The 22,361-nt window shown below is 42.6% G+C and overlaps 1 protein-coding gene across 2 annotated transcripts in view; it reads left to right on the top strand.

The window, feature by feature from the left end:
* Positions 1–2,548: 2,548 nt before the first annotated feature.
* PM20D2 (peptidase M20 domain containing 2) overlaps positions 2,549–22,361 on the top strand; it is a 36,163-nt gene continuing 16,350 nt past the window's right edge. For both annotated transcript variants that reach the window (XR_008444335.1, XM_054021921.1), the window contains exons 1-4: positions 2,549–3,118; positions 3,797–3,945; positions 9,476–9,618; positions 12,294–12,448. Coding sequence is in view for 1 of the 2 variants with exons in the window: in XM_054021921.1 (XP_053877896.1) it covers positions 2,606–3,118; positions 3,797–3,945; positions 9,476–9,618; positions 12,294–12,448 (960 nt within the window). In the remaining variant the exon portion in view is untranslated. The remainder of the gene's footprint in view (positions 3,119–3,796; positions 3,946–9,475; positions 9,619–12,293; positions 12,449–22,361) is intronic.

The raw sequence follows: 22,361 nt of genomic DNA, 5'->3' as shown, positions 1-22,361 counted from the left end.
TGTGGCTGCGCTGCCGGCTCAGCCTGGCAGACACAGTCACCTCCCATCAGGGCCGGGTATTGTGGCTGGGGGTTAGGGTGTGGGAGAGTAGGTCTCTAGTGGGTCTGGGGGGGTGCTGTGCAGTGAGGGGTGGGAAGATCTGTGTGTGTTGGGGCACTGGGAAGTGTGCAGGGGTCTGGGTGGGGCACTGTGCAGTTGTGGCAGTGGGACGGTGGGGGGCACTGGGCAGTGAGGGAATCTGCGGGGGGGCTCTGGGCGGGGAGGGGCAGGGCACTGTGCAGTTGTCGGAGGGCTGTGGGGGGTCTACAGCTAGGGGGCACTGGGCAGTGAGAGGATCTGGGGGGGTTCAGAGTGGTCTGTGGGAGGGCACTGGGCATGGGGGTTTGTGGGGGTCTTTTCACGTATTCACACACAAAAACGTGAAACAGTGCGCCTCAATTGACCAATAGAGATCAATTTGGCACATTAGCCAGGAGGAAGCAGACCGTGAGTGTTTTTGACCACAAACCCCATTCCTCCTGATTCGCAACCCCATGGACCAGTGACAGGTGCATGAGCAGACAAGTCATTGGAAATAAGGAAGGCGGAAGCCAGTGGAAAAAACGGAAGGGGCCACTCTGGTATGACCTTCGGCTCAGGGGCATGCTAGCCAGGAGGAAGCAGATCGATGAAAGGGGCCACTCTGGTCTCACCTTGGGCTCAGGGGCATGCTCCGTACCCCCAAAGCTTACCTCCCTTTTCACGGACTCACACACAAATACGTGAAACAGCGCACCTCAATCGTACAATAGATCAATTTGTCACATTAGCCAGGAGGAAGCAGATCGACCAAAGGGGCCACTCTGGTATCACCCTTGGGGTCATGGGCCCGCCCCGAAGGGGAAGAAGCATGATGGGAGCACAGGGCCGGGCTGGCCAGTGTGCGTCTGGCAGCTCCCGGTTTGTAAACAGTGCCATTGTACTGGGCTAGGTGGAGCAGGATTGTTCCTGCCGTGCCATGACCCATCTCCCATTGCCCCCGGCCAGCCCGTCGCTCTGAGGACTCTGCCCCCCATGCCCCATGTCCCCATTTCCCCCCTGGGGGACCACAAATATGTTTAGCACCAGGCCCACAAAAAGTTAATCCATCCCTTTTTGGGGTGCAGGCTCTGGGATGGAGTTGGGGTGCAGGAGGGTTGCAGGCTATAGGTAGTTTGGGTAGTTTGCGTGAGGGGTGCAGGCTCTGACCTGGGGCATGGGATTGGGGTACAGGAGGGGGTGCAGACATGTGGGCTCTGGGAGGGAGTTAGCAACTCAGCACGTTATATAAGAGAAATGAACTGCAGTGATTTCATATAGGCATAGAAACTGATAGAAGACACTTTTACATATTCAAAATGTGAGAGGCAGAGTTGGAGGGAGGGGGTGTCTGTACAATATTTCACCGCATTCAGTCTCCTGGCTGGATCAGTAACGTAGCCGTGTACAGGGCTGCCCAGAGGATTCAGGGGGCCTGGGTCAAAGTAATTTTGGGGGCCCCTTCCATAAAAACAGTTGCAATACTATAGTAACATGTATTTTGAAATGTAAAAAATAACCAGTGACATACATTCAAAAATTAATTTGTAATAATTTGAAAATACACGAAATACATTATTTAAAAACATTCAATGCTTTAATGGTATGTATACATTTGCAATTACATAATGGGCTGTTGCTGGGTGATGGTGATGGTTAGGATGGGGTCGGGGGGGCCCACACCTTACCATGGCGCTTACCCCCTCTCCTGGAGCCTCAGTGTGCTGCGACCAGGAGCGGCCCCGGACCGCGTTGGAGCCGCTGCGCTGCAGTGCGCCAGGGCCGCTCCCGGACGCGGCACGCTGAGACACCGGGGGAAGACGGAGGCGGGGGCAGCCTCCGACATATTCGTGGGGGCCCCTGCAGAAAATTGCCCCACTTGGCCCCCCCCCGTCTGGGCGGCCCTGGCCCTGGCCCTGCAACACTTGTATAGGATAGAGAGGAGCTGCGTTGATTAAGCTTTGACAGGCTAGGAATTGGAGGCCTGTGCCTTTAAGACCCCAGCCCCAGGAACCCGCCCCCTGCTCCAAGGCTGACATGCAGCGTCCCTGTGAGAACAACAAAAACAGCCTCTGCCCCCCCCCACACCCCTAGATTAGCGAGCACAGTGTGTGGCTCATCCCACGGGGTCACTGTTCCCCCCTCCCCCTCCCTAAACGGGGGTTTTGTCCCCGCACGGGGTCTGGCAGTGTCCCCCCCCCTTAACCCCGGCTCTCACCCCCCACCACCGATTTTTGCCCTTCAGCCCCTCTTCTGCCGCTAGCTACAGTAGCTTGAACCCCCCAGGCCAGTAAAATTCTGCCCCCTGCTCAGACCCTGACAGCCCCCCCGCTGCGATTTGCCCCCCTTAATCCTTTTAAACCCCCCCAAAGAGGAGGTAGCAAATCGTTAGCAGAAATAAGGGCAGAGAGAGGGCAGAGAGAGGGCAGTGGCTACAACGAAGGTTACTGAGCATGCTCAGTACACCCAAAGTAGCAAAACGGGAGCGGGAGCACTTTGTGGGGGTTGAGCTCCGACAGACCCACTGGCGTGGAGCCCGCGCCTGCTGATGCTCAGGGCAAGGCGAACTCCAGCCGTTTCCGAGCCGCCCACCTCTTGCGGCGGCTTCATGGGGCCGCAGGAGCCGGCGCAGAGCGGTGCCGCCGCCGTGTCCCCGGCAGCGCTGGAGAAGCTGAAGCAGCGGGCGGCTGAGTGCATCGAGCTGAGCGCGGAGCGGCTGAGCGCCCTGAGCCGGGAGATCTGGAGCCGCCCCGAGCTGGCCTACGAAGAGCACCAGGCGCACGGCGCCATGACCCGCTTCTTCTCGTGCGCCGAGCTGCTCGGGGCCGCCTGGGCCGTGCAGCCGCACTACAAGCTGGACACGGCTTTCCGGGCCGAGTGGGGCCCCGCCGCCCCGGCCTCGCGGCCGCTGCACTTGGGCTTCCTGTGCGAGTACGATGCGCTGCCCGGGATCGGACACGCCTGTGGCCATAACCTCATCGCCGAGGTGGGGGCGGCCGCTGCCCTGGGCGTGAAGGGCGCCCTGGAGAGTCTGCCCCAGCCGCTCCCCGCCGCGGTGAAGGTGAGACCCGGCGAGGGAGGGGGGCGATCCGTCGCTCGAGGCGGAACCTGCCCGGGAATGAGGGGAGCTGGCCCGATTTGGTTCCCATCCCGTTGCTGCACAAAACAACTTCTCATTTCCCAGGCTGAGCTCTCTCCCTGGCCATCAAAGGCACCAAGAAGCCACGGTCTCCAGCATGTCTACTCAGTATTTAATCTAAGCACATTCCCTGGTCCATCCCTGCGGGGTTTATTTTTCTGCCAGTCAGGTTTTTAGAAAGAGAAGGTGGGTGAGGTAGGTAATGTCTTTTATTGGACCGGCTTCTTTGGGCGAGGGAGACACTGGGAGGTCTTCTTAAAGTGTGTTTATGTAACTGCAGCCTGCCAGTGACACCCTGGTTCTCACCAGCCTTTGTTACACTGCAAGGTGTGGCTGTTTGTGAGCAGTCAGGGTTGGAGGCTACAGCAGCAGGGCATTGCAAAGCACCCCAGGTTACAGGGTAGGGATGACAGAGGCCCCCTCCACTGGTCTGTGTAAACATGAACTTTCTTCTCTCTCACCAACAGAAGTTGGTCTAATAAAAGATATTGCCTCATCCACCATGTCTCCGTAACATCCTGGGACCGACATGTACAACACTATTGTGCACAACAAAATCAGGTTGTTGACAATTTTGTTGACCCCTATAACCTCTTCTAGATCACTGTGCTGGGAACTCCTGCAGAAGAAGGTGGAGGTGGCAAAATAGATCTCATAGCAGCTGGTGCTTTTGATGATCTGGATGTTGTTTTTATGGCCCATCCAGCACAAAGTGATGTCGCTTATTTACCTGATGTGGCTGAGCATGAGTAAGTAAGATGTTTGAAAGACACTTTTTTTTTTTTGCTTTCTGTACATCACAATCTTTTCAGCAAAGGGAGACCTGCCTTTAAAGTAGTTAAAGTTAGAGTCTGGTAATCACTGGTATTCCTCATATGTAATATGTAGTCAATTCATGAGCATGTTGATGTACTCAGTACTGAGCACTCAAACCCAGTTCTTGTATTCTCCTAAAATGTAATGTTCAGGCCTGCATCTGTTATGTTTATTGTTGCAAGAATTTTAGAGATCATATCTAGTCAGGGTAGCAAGTGGCATTTCATTTCATTGATAAAACTTAAATATGTCATGCTTATGTTAAGGAAGCCAATACAGATCCTGACTTTCTGCAATTTAGCTAATTAGAAATACTGCATTGTTATATGGCATATTATGTTTCTGGGAAAATATTTGTCCATGTTGGTGCCACACAATTCTACTCCTGAGTTGTCTTTCTCAGACATTTGCTGTATTTTATTGCTCAACGATGCAGTCTTTTTGTGCAAGCTGTATATTTTTCAATTCCCTGAAATTCTTTATTCTCCCTTGGACTGATTCTGTTAAAATGTCCCAAAACAAACATTTGCATGCATCTTAAAGCCTTCTAAAGTTAATTGGAAAATATTTACTTTTTAAATTTACTTAAAGTAGGATTATTTCCGTCCACAATGATAGATACAATAGTGTTCAAACGAAAGTACTGTCAGCCTTAATTGGAATGGGGAAAACGTTCAAACTCTTGACTTGGAGATGACTTTGCTTTCTGTTGTAAAGCAGAATGAAAGCTAGTTGGTATAAAACAACCTTGTCACTAATCTCAAGAGCGTGAAATGCTTTTTCTTGAAGAACCCATGTATCATGGCTTTTTATATACAGATAATATCCAAGGATTCAAGAGCAAGCTGTAAATTTTTGTTTTCTCCATTTACCCTGTTGGTAGCCAACCAGTTTGTCCCACTGATGCTTCAAATTAATCTTGAAGATTTGTTTAATAAAAGTTCAGAGGTTATGTCAGTTATATAATTCATCAGGAATAATCTGTCCTTTTCACAAGTAAATTTACTTACGTCATATATGAGTGCATAGCTTTCTAGGTTTCATAACAAAGTAATGAAAATGTGTGTTTTCAAGTTCACATTAACTTGGCAGTGCCTGCCTCTGGGTTAGTGTCTCTGGAAAGACATGGTTTCCTTTCTCAAGCAGACGATTTAACTAGTCTTTGGCCTCTGAGTTTTTTTGCTCCTTCATCTGTGTCTCTGGGACTGATTGCAACCTGTCCTTCTGATCTCAAGGACCGCCTCCCCTGGAGTAAAATAGAGGAGTCCGTGCCCAAGATTTTGCAGTCTGTATTTTCTCAAACTTCTTATTTCCTCTACAAACATTTAAGGCTTATTTGATCCTAGATTGTAGTGAGTAGTATGTTTCTGCAAATGTTAACTGCTTCCTATACCTAAAACTTCATTAATGTAAATGTATAACTTATAAATATTATGGTTTCTTTTGACAGACTTCCATTTAATAGACTTCCAATTCCTGTCCACTCTCCTCCTTAATCACCCCATTCTTAGTTTTGTATTGTTGAACAAAAGATCTGCTTCTCTGGTCTGAAGTGAGCTGTCTAGTGCTGCGGGGTTCTCAGACTGTCACAGCGTGGATCACTTTGTCAGATCCTTGTGAAAAATCTCCTCTTCTAGGCAAGGTTGTATGACATTCCTGTGGCAACAACAGAATCTGCATGGAAAAGTAATGTTGGGAAAGTCTATATTGTTGCCTTTAGAGTGATAAGTGATAACTGCACACACTACTTTTTGCTCTTAACTTCCTCTCCCCTTCCACTTTTCCACTGAGTAGAATCCAGGAGGAGAGCAAGCATGGTGAAACATGACCTGCTCCCTGTGTACCATCATTAAGGGCTTGTCTACATTGGCTATTAACATCGCTGCAACTTTCTCGCTCAGGGGTGTGAAAAAACACACACCCCTGAGCACTGAAGTTGTAGCGCTGTAAAGCGCCAGTGTAAACAGTGCCCCAGTGCTGGGAGCTATGCCCCTTGTTGAGGTGGGTTGTTGTTTTTTTTTTTTGTTAGAGCGCTGGGAGAGCTCTCTCCCAGTGCTGCGGCAATGCTTTAGCATTGCGAGTGTAGACTAGCCCGAAGTCCTCCTGTGGACCAGTTTTGGGACCTTTGAACTAGTGGTTAGTGATAGGATAGACAGTCGAGATCTGGGCTCTATTCCCAGCTATCCATTGCAAAAGTCGCATGTTCATTCATTTCAGTTCATGTATTTGGAAAATGGTGATTGACAGCCTTTCATCCAAGGCAAAAAGTTTGAATAATTGAATAAATGTTTTTGTTAAAAGGTTCTTTAGGAAGCTGATAGGTTGTTGAACTAAATTATCTCTTTTCCCCCAGAGTGCTTATGGTATGGATTGGCTTCTTTTTGAAGTTCAGGTTGCATGGTTTTGCAGCCTTGCAAAAAGTTCTGTTTACCCAGTCATTTGAACTGAATAACTTTTGTGCTAGGCTTTTGCATTTCTAAAGGCTAGGGTATATTTTGAGGTATTGGCGTCAGGAGGGAGGGAGGAAGAAGGGATGTATTTTGGGGCTTGTAGCAGTGCATGTTTTATTTTAAGACACTATAGGTGCATTCACCTCCATATTTGAGGCTTCTTTTCTGCCATCACTAGCCCCAAGGAGCTTCAGAGCTAACTTACATTTTGGCTAATGTCTTCTGGCCACGAGTTATAATTTTTTGCTTACACTTGAATAATTTATACAAGCTGTTTTCTAAGATGGAAGAAAAAAGTATGTGATGATCACCTTAAAGACTGTTTTGTGTCTTTGCCATGTCTTATTTCAAATGGGTTGTCCTGGAAACTTCAAATGAAGTACATCCAAAAACCTTGATGAGATTTAGTTCATACTCCATTTCTGAGTTGGAGGAAAAAAATACTCAAGAAGGTGTTTGGGGGTTGTGGGTTTTTTTTTTTTGTTTTTGTTTTTGTTTTTTGCTAACTCAGAACCTCAGAATGGGGTGGTCTGGCTCCAGCGGATTTGGGACATGCATGACTGGTGAGGACATCAGCTTTTTAGTTTAAAAATACAAAAAACTCAAATAAAACTTCTCTTCCTTTTTGTGGATATGCAACCCCCTTCTCAAACTACCCCATGAACTGTTTTCTCTTGCCTAATACCAGCTATTGGATGGCAGCCAGAATTCTTAACCTACTCCTGATATCTTCTCTGCCCCTTTCCCTCCACTTCCAATCTTGTAGCTCTATTCCCTGTACATTCCTTCAATTATTCTCAAGTTGGTGCCAACAATATCTCTAGGAAAAACTGTCTATCCTTTCCCTGGTACCTGAGCAAAACTTCCACTTTTCTAAGGCAATAAAGTTCCATGGCAATGGGGGATTACTGTATAAGGAGAACTCTAGGAACTTCCTAGCCACATAAATGTGGCATGAAGTAAGAGGCCAGGAAGCTCTCCAGACTCGGTGCCCTTGGGTGAGAGGTTTAGGTCATAAGCATCTGGGCCAGATGTATCTTGTAACTGACTTCAAGTAATCTTTCTTAATCCATTACTTCAACAGGCTTCCATTCTGTACCAGGTTCCATAGATTCTTGCTCCAAGTTTCAGATTTGTTTCCTTGAACATTGTATTAAAACAAATCCATTAGAAATTAAAGTTAAGATTAAATTTATAATAATCCTAAACATTTGCAAGTATGAAAGGCTGCAGTTGATGCACCCAAATGAATTTTGCTGGGTAGTGATAATCTGATCACTAAAGGACAAAGTTAAGTAATTTGAATGCCTTATCTGTGACCTTCTATATTGCCAAACCAGAAACTGGTGCTGTACTCTTCAATAAAACATATTTTGTTAGTGATCATTAGAATATCTTACTCTGAAGTGTACAGTGGTTATATTGATTTTAATCACCTTTGTGACTATACAGTCAGCGCATGCTCTACAGATAAAATGATCTTCAGCATGCTATGTGCCACCAAATAAAAAGTGTCATTAAACAGTGAACTTATCTTGTTGTTATAAACCTCTTGGGCTCAGATAATGGAATGATAGGAAGCACACATAAGCAACAAAGGGGAACTAGCAAAGCATCATACTGTCATACCTGTGCATGTGGTGTGAATTATAAAACCAATAATCTGGTGCACATGTTTAATGGTACGTGTGTTCAGTGTTTCATCTGCAAGTAATATCTTCTCCAAATTTAAGAGACTTCAGACATCAAGATTTTATTGAAAACAGATGTAAAAGGGAAAATAAGCTGCTAACAGTTCAATCGCTTTACAAATTCTATCCCATGGACAAGTGTTTTCTTTATCTTCACCCTTAAATCTGAATGTCTAACTGTCATGTTTTTTTTTCTTAATTTACAGAGGGGTGTTTTTTGGGGTTTTTTTTTGGTCTGGGGATGCATTTAATTTAAAGCTTAAATAGTCTTAAGGAGTTTTTCAAAACCTGATGAGTTCTTGTTAAGGGAAAAATGTTGATACTGATTGCAGATAGGCAAGAATTTAAAGGTATAGATTTGATACTGTCAATAAGGAACTTCAGAGTAAATTTATGCTATTTGTACAGTGCATTTAATTGCTGTCCGTGTTGGCAACTAGCACTGGACCTCTTTGGGTATGTCTACACTGCAGTTGGTGTGATTGCAGCTCAAGTAGGCATACCTGTGCTAGCTTAAATCCAGCTAGAATGGCTAAAAATAGTGATAATGCAGCTGTGAGGGCTTCCCTGCTATTTTTAGCTATGCTAGCTAGATTAGAGGTACAATCACACCTTCGATTGCAGTGTAGACGTTAATCCTGTTGAAATCTGCCTTAACTGTGTGTAGAAAATTTCTAATTATCTGAATTTCCAACATCTGTCATCTTCCTCTAACTGCATATTCTTATAAATCTCATATAGAAGAGGGGAAGCAGAAAAATCGCAATAGACTTCCTTTTAACTGTTTTTTTTTCATGTAGTTTTCATCCTGCTTCAAATCTATTTTCTTCTCTGGCTCGTCTTACTTCTGCCCTAGAGACACTACCAATTTCTGAGGAGGAGGTAAAAGAGGCTTTATGCTAGCCCATACCATGGCTTCTATTAAATGGTTAGGTGCATAGTAGGACTGTTGCTGGCAAGAAGTGGATGGCAATAATTTATATAGCAGGATATTGCTATTTTTACTGCAAAGAATCTGTTCTTAACCATTGTAAATGTATATAGTGCATTGTCTATTTTGTTTTCACCTTTGGAGTGTTGGCAGAGTTTGGGGAGGGAAAGGACAATCTTAATTTCTAAATGTCTTTCAGGATCTATACTTTGGTGGTTAAAGGTGGTTTAGCTTCCCAACAGTTTAGGACCTGGTAAATCACAGCTTAATCTTCTATGCTTAAAAAACATTGATATAAAATTTTAATAATTGTTGGGTGAATCCAAAGGGACTTTGATTTTAGTTTTTAAAAGTGGACAAAAACAAATAAGTCATGGCTTTTATTTCCTAGTGTGACTGTGAAATACTATGGAAAAGCTTCTCATGCTGCTGCTTATCCTTGGGAAGGAGTAAATGCATTAGACGCTGCTGTTCTTGCATACAACAATATATCAGTTTTAAGACAGCAAATGAAACCAACCTGGAGAGTTCATGGTGAGAGAGCTTCATTCAATCTTATGTCCACCAAGTAAGACTTCTGGCTATTTGGATACTGACTCTGAAAAAAATCCTAAATATTGTATTGTTACATTTAACTGGAAAAGTAATTTGAAATAATTACATTTTTCATCCAAATACCTTTCTAAGGGAACTTCTATGGTACCATCAACATTTAGTATAAACTGTTGAATGCAGACCAATAGGAGGGCAGTATGGCCTCAAGTCATAAGCATTCTTCCTCCATATTTACACAAATAAGACACTTTTATGTATATTAATGCAGATTTAATATTTACATAAACTGAATATAGCATTTCATAACTGCCAAACTTGTCTAAGACTCAAGACACTAATGATGAAGACGTTGTATTGGTATAACTATAGCCATACAAATGCTTTGTAAACTGGAAACAATATTTTTAGGGAAGCCTGACCAGCTGGAACAAGATGCAACATAAGCAATAAAAGCTTCCCTTGACAGAGATTCAAGGATCTTGTCACTGAGTTGAGGCAACAGCTAATAACCTTCCAAGGAACCCAAGCTTGTAAAATGAATGTCCTAATCTATCCTCTAGTATTAAAATATATTTTAGGACTCTGATTAATGTCAAACTGAAGTATATCTTGAGATCTCCCTTCAGCAAGATTGTGAAAGTTTTTAATTTTTTGCTGTGGGGTGGGGGGGAGAGAGGTAGAGGGAGAGTAAGGCCAGGATTCCAGGCAAGCTTATTTTTCTTCCCCAAATAAAATGTTGCTAGCTTGCCAAAAGTACTAGGAAAATCAGTATTCTGTTCTTTAACTCTATCCAGTTTTGTTAATGTGTTACAGCACATCTTTAAACACTTTTCTCCTTATGTACTTTTCCAAAGAAAGAAAGTTATTATAGTGTGTGCATTGCACAAATCTGCTTGATTGCCCACTTTCCAGTTCCTTGTTTGTCCAAAGTAACTTTTTCTGGCATCCATCCATTATTCTTATCTCCAAGCCTCTGCCAACATTGGGTGCCATGTTCTCCTCTTCTACCTTACTTTATGTAGCATATGGTTGCCATATCTTTCAGGACTTTCACATTCTGAATCCGTATTGCTGTGTATTGAGACTACAGGATCTTGTTCCACGTTTGCCTCTTGATAGACCTACCCTGCCAGGTGTAGGGGGAGGGATAACTCAGTGGTTTGAGAATTGGCCTGCTAAATCCAGGGTTGTGAGTTCAATCCTTGACAGGGCCACTTAGGGATGTGGGGCAAAATCAGTACTTGGTCCTGCTAGTGAAGGCAGGGGGCTGGACTTGATGACCTTTCAGGGTCCCTTCCAGTTCTATGAGATAGGTATATCTCCATATATTATATTGTAGTGCTCACAATGTTTTGAACAGCCCTTGAATTCAAGCGTACTAACATAGGTGATATCTTGGCTTTGGTTAGAGTCTTAATCATGCCAATTATATTAATTGGCAAGTATGGTATGGGAACACTAGCAACGTCTCTTCTCACTGAAGTTACGATAACAAAAGATAACTATTGTGGAGAGAAGAAATCTAATGTGGTGCTGAGTAAGGTGTGTAGAACACATAACAAGAAATAACTTTTATTCAGTAGCTGGCTTTTTCTGTACCCATATCTGGACATGATGGAATGGTATCCATTTGTTTGAAGGCACATTTTCTGTTCAAACTTGGCTCCAAAATTAGGCTTTGTAAGAAAGTAAGATTCTACAAAATGTAAGATCAATGGAAATGTTTCCAAAGAATGGCAAGAGTCAGTGAGGATACTAGCGAGCTTGCTTTCCCCTTTGTTGCAGCAAATGCCAATTACTTTGCAATGAAGAATTCAAACTTCATGTCGGTGTGCTGAAACAGGAGAACCTGAAGCTGACCAGAAGCCAACTGATCTTTTCTTCATTGTCCAAACTAGCAAAGCAAAATAGGAACACATGGCACAAATGGTAAAATAAACTTTCAAAAACTCCTTGAGTTTTTGAATCCAAGGAGGTCTTTGTAACATAGGGCAAGGACGCTATTTTTAAAAAGATTAACTTAACACTACCAGAATGGCTGGCTGTAACCATGAGGAATGTGAAAATCAAGACGTATGCTTGTGTAACTTAAACTCTGGAGAATTACTTGGCTATATTTAAACTAAGTGCTTACATATGATCTGTGAACTTCTGTCACATATTCATTAGTTTAATTTCTCTTGTTTTCCCAGCGTTGGCAAGATTGTTTCACAGTTTAGAATGTTTGCGGTGAATAGCAGGGGAGAACTGTAAATACTACTTTTGCCTTTTTTGTGTGTGTATGAACTCAAGGTGAATAACTGAGTTTTGTCTCCAAAAGTATGCAGTGATACCAACCTTAAAAAGTCTGTATACATGATATGTTGTGAGAGCTTCTCTCTCTTCAATAGAAGTTGGTCCAGTAAAAGATTTTACCTTACCCACCTTGTATACATGATACTCCTTTCTATTGAGCTGACTGCGAGGGGAAGTAATTGAGTCCAAATACAAAGTTTTAAATGGTGCATTCTCATGACTTAGTGCTCAGCTGATGCCTTATCTCTAATACTTCTGTTTTGTGTGCTCAGCTATAAATGAGGAGCTTCATAAGGCAGAGTACGTAATTTTGCTTGATCCTTTGCAACATTCAATAATTGGTCTCTTCTCTTCTGTAGGCATAATAAAAAATGGTGGCGTGAAACCTAATATCATCCCTTCTTACACTGAGCTAGAGTTTTACTTGCGTGCCCCTTCACTGAAGGACCTCACCATTCTGACAAAGAAAGCTGAAAATTCCTTCAAAGCTGCAGCTGTGGCCACAGAATGCAAAGTAAGAATTCTAGAGCAGATTCATTTATTTTTATCATTTTGAAGTTAGGCTAAAATAGGAGCCTAAGTCTTTGTTTACATGATTTGTATGGCACTTACCTTTTTAAAGCAACCTAAAATTTAGATCTGAGTACTAATCTGCTACTCCACTATGTGCTGAAAAAGATTTTGTTGGTGAAGAGAAACATTTAGTTGCTACAGTTCTAAATATCCTAGATTTTCAACTGAAGCTTTCCCCAGTCTTATGTCATAAGCAAAAGTGTTCCCAGTAGTATGCTCAGGATAAGAAAAAAAATTGTATTGGTCTTGACCAAGTCAGGTCATCTTGCAATTTATCTCTAACTTCTGAGACTGTAATTAAAGTGTAGCTAATGGCTGTCTGCCATATTGCTGTGACAAAAATGTGTATGTTCATCTGTTAGTAAATCTGTTGTAAAGGGGCTAATAATTTGTAGCCTCAATACATGGTGAGTGAGTTAGTGAGGACCAAGTTAAAGTTCATGGAATGCCCTTTTGAGTCATCCGGTGTTCTTTTGCCTCTTAGTGGAAATTGCTTTCCCTACCGGCCTTTGCTCCAGTTAGAGAAAAATTTCAATAAGGCTTGTTTATAATGAAAGTAAATTGGTAAGGCCTCATTCTAAACTTCTGACCAAAGTCATCTCTTTGGCTCTCTTACCTGTCTTTTCCAAACCACATGGTTTCTAGGTGAAGCTATATTGACTACCGTGTATGTTAAAAAGGGCTATTATAATCTGGACAGAATTAGGCATGGGAGAAATCCGATTGAGTCTTTAGTGATCTATCTAATGACTTGCAGCCCAGCTTGCTAGTTACAATACAACCTCAGAGTTACAAACACCTCAGGAATGGAGGTTGTTTGTAACTCTGAAATGTTCATAACTGAACAAAACATTATGGTTCTTTCAAAAGTTACGACTGAGCATTGACTTAATACAGCTTTGAAACTTTACTATGCAGAAGAAAAATGCTGCTTTCCCTTTAATTTTTTAATAGTTTACATTTAACACAGCACTGTATTATTATTTATTATTATTATTATTATTATTTTCTCTCTGCTGCTGCCTGATTGTGTGATTGTATATTTCTGGTTCCAGATAAGACTTGGGGTTGACTTGTTAGTTTGTAACTCTGGTGTTTGTAACTCTGAAATTTTACTGTACTTACAATGGGGGATCTGTTGAGGCAATATTACAAACAGGAAACCAGCCTATTTAGGCCATGTCTACACTACAAACTTTGATCAACACAAATTACATCTGTGTACAGTTGCTAAATCTTAGTATAGCGCTTGAGCACGTATACATACTTGGCTGCTTGTGTCCATGCTGTGTGTACTCAGCAGGCTTGCCTGTATTGATGCAAAGTGAAGATAGATATCCCAATATGCCACCGTTCAGTGCAATGCCTTTTGGGAAATTTTCTGTGTGTTGTGGGGTAGAAATTAATTGCCCAGAGATCTCTGGGAGTTAGGGGTCAAGTTCCCAACATGCAACTTTCTCCATCTCATAATGCCATCCATTTCCCATAATTTTTGCGCCTTTTAACAAACAAAAAAAAGCCTTGCCACAAATATGCTCCACACTTTTCAGTGTCTGCCATCTCTGACAGAAGCATGGAGCCCACAGAGATCTGTGCTGCTCTTACAAACATTGCAGATAAAGGATACATGATTCTCCTGTATTTGCAGACCCACTGGAAGTACTGCAACAACAGGAGATGACGATTTATTTGAGAACCGTTTGCTCAGGGACAAAGTGAAAAACAATTTGGTGGTGGTGATCAGGAAGCTGCTGCAGACAGTGGAGCACCATTGTTGGGCCCAAGAAACCAGCAGTGGGTGGTGGGATTGTATTGTAATGCAGGTTTGAGACTGTGGACCGTGGCTGCAGAATGTTCAGATGTGAAAGGCAACATTCCTGCATCTGTGTAGTGAGCTCACCCTAGCCTTCAAACTCAGACCCATAGACTTTAAGGTCAGAAGGACCATCATGATCGTAGCCTGACCTCCTGCACATTGCAGGCCACAGAGCCTCACCCACCCACCCATGTAATAGGCTTCTGGCTGAGCTACTGAAGTCCTCAAATCATGATTTAAAGACTTCAAGTTACAGAGAATCCCTCATTTACACTAGTTTAATCCTGCAAATGACCCATGCTACAGAGGAAGGTGAACCCGAACCCCTCCTCCCCCCCACCAGGTCTCTGCCAATCTGACCCGGGAGAAAATTCCTTCCAGACTAAGTATGGTGATCAGTTAGACCAGTGGTTCTATATCAATCTTTTTCGTTTGCGAACTGCTAAAAAAGTTTTATAATAATAATGGAGATATCCCATCTCCTAGAACTGGAAGGAACCTTGAAAGGTCATCGAGTCCAGCCCCCTGCCTTCACTAGCAGGACCAAGTACTGATTTTGCCCCAGATTCCCAAGTGGCCCCCTCAAGGATTGAACTCACAACCCTGGGTTTAGCAGGCCAATGCTCAAACCACTGAGCTATCCCTCCCCCCATGAGCTATCCCTCCCCCCATGAGCTATCCCTCCCTCCACCTTTTGAATGGAGGTACAGACCCCTTTGGAAATCTTAGACGTAGTCTGTGGACCCCAAGGGGTTCACGGACCACAAGTTGAGAACCATTGTCCCAAGGGACACTAGACAGCCTGGGCAATTTTTGCTAGCCAAAGACCGTTTCCATTTTGGTAACTCCCTCCTTGCTTTTCTGATATGTACAGATGCTTCCAATTCGAAAGCTCAGGAAACACAGATGGTCAACAGCTGCAAATTATTAACTTCCAAATCCTGTCTTAACTTACAAAGCAGAGCAGAACAGTTGGTTTTTAGGTCAGTGTAAAGCAGGAGTACCTGACAAATGCGGTCTATTTGCCCGGCTTCTTGCCCATAAAGTGTGTGCTTGGTATTGGGTGTGGCAGAAGAACCTGAATACAATCTGACTTTTTCGGACTGAGTTTTGAGTGAAATCCTCACAGCATGCTTCACCGCTCTCCTGGCAGCTGTGGCAGGAGAGCGCTCCTACTAGAGGCCATCAGACTGCTCTCAAGAGAGAGGGTTGCAGGTCAGGGTTTAAGCTCCTGAGTCAACTTTCGTGGAAGTCACTAGGAATCTTTTCCTGGATTGTTAGGGGAGCTGGATCAAGCCCAAAGGTGCCAGTCCAGCAAAGCAGTGAAGTAATGGGACTTAAGCATAGACTTAAAGTAAGCCCATTCCTAAGTGCGTGCTGAATCAGGATGATTTGCTGAACTGGAGCTAAATGAGTTTAGTTAATGTGTTTTTATAAAGACCGTTCAATGTTTAGTTTAGAGCTGCTGACCCTGTGTTTCCTGAGCTTAAAAGGGTATTGGGTTAGTTGATTTTATGCACAAGAAGGTTTTAATGAGGTGGTTAGAATAGAAAGGTACACAGATGAAGTAATGGGGTAAACTGAGTCTGTGCAAAGTGACAGAGCTGAGGATAAATCATTGACACCAAGAAAGTGGAGAAGACACATGGGAAGAACACCGCAGAGACAAGAGATCTGGAAGACTTTTTCAATCCATAGGAAAGGTAGACACTGGCGGCTTTAGCAGCAGGGTTGGGAATAACTGAAGCTTTCGACACCCAGAGTGTGGGATGCAGTTTGGAATTGTGAGATGAGATGTGTTTATCAGAAAAAGAACATTAACGTTTGAATGGCCATCTGGTTTCAGAGTGAAAGCAACACTTAAGGGCAGTTCATACCTCTCAGAGCTATTCTCTAAGGGCTTGTCTACACTGGCAAGTTTTGTCCCCCAAAACAGCAGTAGCATACAAAGTGCAAGGTCACTTTTTTTTTTTTTTTTTTGGAAAAAACACCTAGATTTGGCAACAAAATACTTCCAGTCCTGTGAGAGACTTTTGTCTTTTCCATTCCCTTTATTATTGACAAACAGCCAGTATAGATACCAGTTTTTTTTTTTTTTTTTTTTTTTCTGATTTTTATTGGCCTCCAGAAAGTGTCCCACAATTCCCATGCTGCCACTCTGGTCAGCAGTTTGAACTCCGCTGCCCTGCAGCCAACCTGCCCCTCCCCCTTGCAAGCCCCAGGATTTTTAAATTTCATTTTCTGTTTGTTGGCTTCCCAGAAGGAGCTTCCCAGGTGGCTTCCCAAGAGAGCAAGTAATTATACCTTTGCCAAACTTAATGTAACTTACTTGCATGTATTAAAAAATTGGGGGAAGAAGCAGCCTTCTTATCTCTGATCCACTGGCTCACAGACGCTGTGTTTGCTAACAATGGCTTTGCGAAAAAAAGCCTGCTGTTTCAAATTGTGCTTACTAAAAAAACCCCACGTTAGTTTAACACTTTTTTTGTCCCTATACATTACTTTTATAACCCAGGGTTGTTTCTGCATGCTCCTTCTTTTTTTCTTTTTTTTTTAATTAAAACACTTATGCCAATGGTCCTAAATAAAAAAATGTGTCTTTAGACAAACTTGTCTTTTCAAATGTTTATTCCTTTACAAAACTTTCACCTCTATTTGTTAAAAAATGGGAAAAGAAACAAACGTGTTCTCTCTGATCCACCGGTTTACAAAATAAGGGGTATTTAAATTGTCTGTTACTAAAAACCTGGTGTTTTAAACCTGGGGTGCTTCTGCCTGCTCCTTTTTTTTATTACAACACATACAAAAGGGATGTGTCTTAGGTTTGTCTTTTCAAGTCATTATACCTTTGCAAAACTTAATGTAACTTTAACTTGTGTTTGTTAAAAAGCAGGTAAAGAAGCAAACTCCTTCTCTGTGATCCACTGACTCACAGAGGCTGCTTTGCTAACAGGTGCTTTGCTGCAGCTTCACATTGTGCTTACTAAATAAATAACCCATTAGTCTAAAACCTAGGGGAAAACTTTTAAAAATTGTTTGTTACTAAAAGCTTATGGTTTTAACTTTTATAAAAACTCCTTCGTAAAAGGGCTACATGGCGGGAAAAATGCTGGGGGCCTGTTTCTATAGATAAGAATAAAACAGTTAAAAGAAAGGGGGAGAGAGGAGGGGAGGAGGGAAAAAGAGGAAGTTGTCTATTGTTTAAAATCTCGGAACTCTAGGATTGGTTCAGAAAAATAAATTCTATGATGCTGCTGTAAAACAGCCTCTGATTGGGCCGATCCAAAGGCGGTGATAACAAGTCTGAGAGGGTCTGAACCAGGGACAGAAAGACTTAAAAGGTGAGAATTCTCTCTCTCTCTGACTCAACCATGTGCTGTCTATCTTTGCCCTTTGCAAAGGGGGCTCTCTTTTCCCTTTTCTTGCCCTGTTCTTTCTTTTAACCTTTTTTTTCTTAACCTACCCTGATATTGAATGCTTTTTTATTCACTTTTTTACCCTGTGCTTACTAAACAGACTCTGCCTGCTTCTTTCTCTCTCATTTCTTTTTTTATTCACTTTTTTACCGTGGGCTTACCAATCAGGTTTTGCCTTTCCCTTTTTAAACCTAGTTTTCAATATTATTTAACTCTTTTCTTAAACTAACCCTTTAAAAACAAATATTTCCTTTTTTCTTTAAGTTCTATCTTTCTATTCTTGAATAACCTGTCTTTACCAACCTCTCGCCTAACTCAACCACCCCAAAGAACCTTTTTTCTCTAAACCTTACTCAGACTTTCTTTTTTCATCTTTACACTCTCTCTCTTCTTTCAACCTTTTTCTCTCCATGTACCCAAGCACAAACACACACAACACTTCCCTTAGTCAAACACATACACACACACAAAATTTCAAAATGGCCGACAGCACCAAACTTTGGTGCCACCGTAAATGGGGTGGGAAGGCGGGACATAAGCCCTAATTGGGCATACAGACCTGTCAAAATTGCATGGTGATGAGAGCTATCAAGCCGTATGCTACTGATGCGTCAGACCACAGAGGCTATCCCAGGGGTCGGCAACCTTTCAGAAGTGGTGTGCCGAGTCTTCATTTATTCACTTTAATTTAAGGTGTCGTGTGCCAATAATACATTTTAACATTTTTAGGAGGTCTCTTTCTATAAGTCTATAATATATAACTAAACAATTGTTGTATGTAGAGTAAATAAAGTTTTTAAAATGCTTAAGAAGCTTCATTTAAAACTAAATTAAAATGCAGAGCCACCCGGACCTGTGGCCAGGACCTGGACAGTGTGCCACTGAAAATCAGCTCGCGTGCCGCCTTCGGCATATGTGCCATAGGTTGCCTATCCCTGGGCTAGCCCATAGCTGACAAGTCACAGCCAAGAAGCAGGTGTTTGTGCCGTGCCTTTCGCTCAAGCTGAAATGTATGGAATGAAATGTTGCAATCAAGCCCCTCTGCTTTTTTCAGCAGCATCACCTCTTGCAAACAGAAACCACAATTTTACACATTGCTCAATGCAGCAGATACCTGATGTTGATCTTGCTTGCAAATTCATTTTTGAAAATCATAGTCTAAACTGATGGGGAAGTGGTTTGGATTATCTGTTCTATTTCAGGCATTCTAGCAGGAACAGAATTGCAGGTCACTTAGTGCAGTGGTTCTCAGCCTTTCCATACTGCTGTACCCCTTTCAGGAGTCTGATTTCTCTTGCGTACCTCAAGTTTCACTTAAAAACTACATGCTTACAAAGTCAGGCATAAAAATACTAAAGTTTCACAGCACACTATTACTGAAAAATTGTTAACTTTCTTATTTTTGCCATATAATTATAAAATGATTGGAATATAAATACAGTAGAACCTCAGTTACGAGCATCTCAGGAATGGAGGTTGTTCATAACTCGGAAATGTTTGTAACTCAACAAAATGTTATAGTAGTTCTTTCAAAAGTTTACAACTGAACATTGACTTAATACAGCTTTGAAACTTTACTATGCAGAAGAAAAATGCTGCTTTTAACCATCTTAATTTAAATGAAACAAGCACAGAAAGTTTCCTTACCATGTCAAATCATTTTTTTTAAACTTTCCCTTTTATATTTTTTTAGTAGTTTACATTTAACACAGGACTGTACTGTATTTGCTTTTTTATTTTTATTTTTTTATCTCTGCTGCTGCCAGATTGCTTACTTCTGGCTCCAAATGAGGTGTATGGTTGACCGGTCAGTTCATAACTCTAGTGTTCATAACTCTGAGGTTCTACTGTATTGTACTTAGATTTCAGTGTGATACTTGAGCCTGTTTTTCCACTTGTGAGTCTTGTCTGAAGCCCGAGGCCCCCTGCCCAGGGCTGAAGCATGTAACTTAGCTTTTTGGGGTCCCCTGTGGCTTGGGGCCCCAGGCAGTTGCCTTGCTTTTCACCCTGTAATGCCGGCCATACATGTGCAATTCCCCCTAATCCTGTCACATGATCCCCCTGGGAGTCGCAACCCCCAGGTAGAGAAACACTGATCTAGATGAGTGGAGTACTCCTTGGAAGATCTCTGCGTACCCCCAGGGATAAGTGTACCTTGGTTGAGAACCTCTGAGTTACACTCTGAGCATGTAGACAAGACCTATCAGCCAGACATCTGGGAAAGAATTCTCCGCAGTAACTCAGAGCCTTCCCCATCTAGTGTCCCATTACAAGCCATTGGAAATATTTTGCTGCCAGCAGTTGCAGATTGGCTACATGTCATTGCAGGCAGTCTCATTATACCATCCTCTCCATAAATTTACCAAACTCAGTCTTGAAGCCAGTTAGGTATTTTGCTTCCCTTTCCCCTTTGGAAAGCTGTCCCAGAACTTGACTCCTCTCATGGTTAGAAACTTTTGTCTAATTTCATGGCTAAACTTGGTGATGGCCAGTTTATATCCCTTTGTTCTTGTGTCCACATTAGCGCTTAACTTAAATAACTCCTCTCCCTCACAGACATAGCAGAATGAGATCTTCATTGACAGTGGAGAAGCAAGTAGCAATAGCATTCTGGAACTTGCTATGCTAGATTGCTGCTATTTAGGGGGAAATCATTTTGGAGCTGGAAAATCAATGGTTGGGGTTTGTTGGAATTATTTGTATTTGAAATTATTAATTTTAGTGTCTGAAACCACCAGACACAAATTTAACCATAATTCCTTTATTAAATCCAAAGGCCAAATGGTATTTATACAATTGCTTTAAATGTGTAACTGCCTAAAACTAAGCAGTCACTACACCTAATACAGTAACGAAATATTTATAAGCATATGATCAATATACTTACAAATAGGCCAGAATGGTCAGGAAGGGTCTGACAAAGAACGTTCAAATTTATCTCTCTTCAGACACTTCAGTTAATTTCAGCTTTATCAAAAACCCAATTTGAATCAGTTCATCCTTGCTACTTTCCTTTCTCCAAGGCCTTCCTTTCTTATCTCCTTCCCCAGTCCTCCTTGTTTAGAAGTAGAACAGTGGGAAGATTTATGCTTGTTTCTTTTAAGACAGTTTTCCTTTGTCTTATTACTGCAGCTTTTCACTTACTTTTTGGACCATACATCTTTCCCACACTGTAAGCAATATTACTTATTCTCATGACCTTTTACTTTCTGATTGGGGCCTTTTCTATACCAGCCACAAACCATAAAACTATTTTCTTAACTAAACGTAAGCTAACTTTAACTATGCCCACATGGCTATTGTCATACAAATGTGTAGGGCCATTAGTCGTCTCCTGCTATGGAGGACTTGACATTTGGCAATGTGCAGGACATAGTGGATGGATTTGCTGCAGTGGGGTTCCCAAACTGCAGTGAGGTGATAGATGGCATACATATCCCTATTTTGGCACCAGACATCGTTGCCACAGAGTGCATCAACAGGAAGGGCTACTTTGCTACGTTTATATAAGTGTTGTTGGATCACTGTGGATGTTTAATTGATATCAATGGGGGTTGGTCAGGGAAAGTGCATGACATGCATATTTAAGAACACAGGAACGTTCTTTCCTGACTGGTTGATTACAATTGAGGATACTGAAATGCCAACAGTGATTCTGGGGGATCCAGCCTACCCTTTGCTCTCTGAACTCAGGAAGCTGTACGCTGGCCACTTTGACAGTACCAAGGAAAGATTCAACTACTGGCTCAGCAGGTGCAGAAACCAGTTGAATGTGCTTGGTACATTGACGGTACGTTGGTGGTCGTTACTCACTGGGTTGGATCTCAGGAAGAAAAATATTGTTGTGGCCTGAATGACATCTGTGAGGCAAAGGGGAAAAAGCTGCTGCCAGAGTGGAGGGCTAAGGTGTCTGAGTTTGAACAGCCAGACACAAGGGCCATTACGGAGCTCAGTGTGGAGCTATGTGGCTGAGGGAGGCTTTGAAAGAGAATTTAATGGTCAACTACAGTAGAGTTCTGGGCCTGGGCCTGAAGCTTTGGGTGCTGTTAGGAATTACGTAGTGCTTGCGCTACCTTTATTAATATGGCTGGGTGATTTCCTGAACCTATAAGTTCTGTGGTGCTGTACATTTATAAGCACTGGGTTCTTAGATTATTGCTATGCATTCAGAGATGTTTGTGAACTAATAATGATAATTTTATTTTTCAAAAAAATAGAAGTTTTTCTGCACTGTTTTTGCCACTCTGTGCAGAAACAGGCAATGCAATACAAACTTTTAAGATAAATTAACGGAACAGAATTTTAAAATTGGAAAAACAGCAAATATTTGTCTATTTCAATGCATAAATGTAATCTGTTGTGGCTACATCTACACTGACCGGTGAGAACTACAGTTGGTGTATGTGAAGCCAGGGTTTTCCTTGCTGTCCCACAGGATGGAGTGGTAGGGATAAGGCTGCAGCCTGTGATGCCCTGTGATATGCTGGAGGATGTAGGGAACTGCTACCACGGAGTTCTCCAAGGTCTGCAAAGGGTAGAGAGCCTGGGATTTTTTGACCTGTCTGTCAACCAGGGTCTGTAGCAGCTGAGTTTGCTGACTGAAAAAACCCATTATGTCCTGG

Source organism: Malaclemys terrapin, chromosome 3 (assembly GCF_027887155.1).
Source record: "Malaclemys terrapin pileata isolate rMalTer1 chromosome 3, rMalTer1.hap1, whole genome shotgun sequence".
Taxonomy (NCBI): Eukaryota; Metazoa; Chordata; order Testudines; family Emydidae; genus Malaclemys; species Malaclemys terrapin.
Note: the sequence above shows the minus strand (reverse complement) of the source record. Positions and strands in the feature narration are given on the sequence as shown.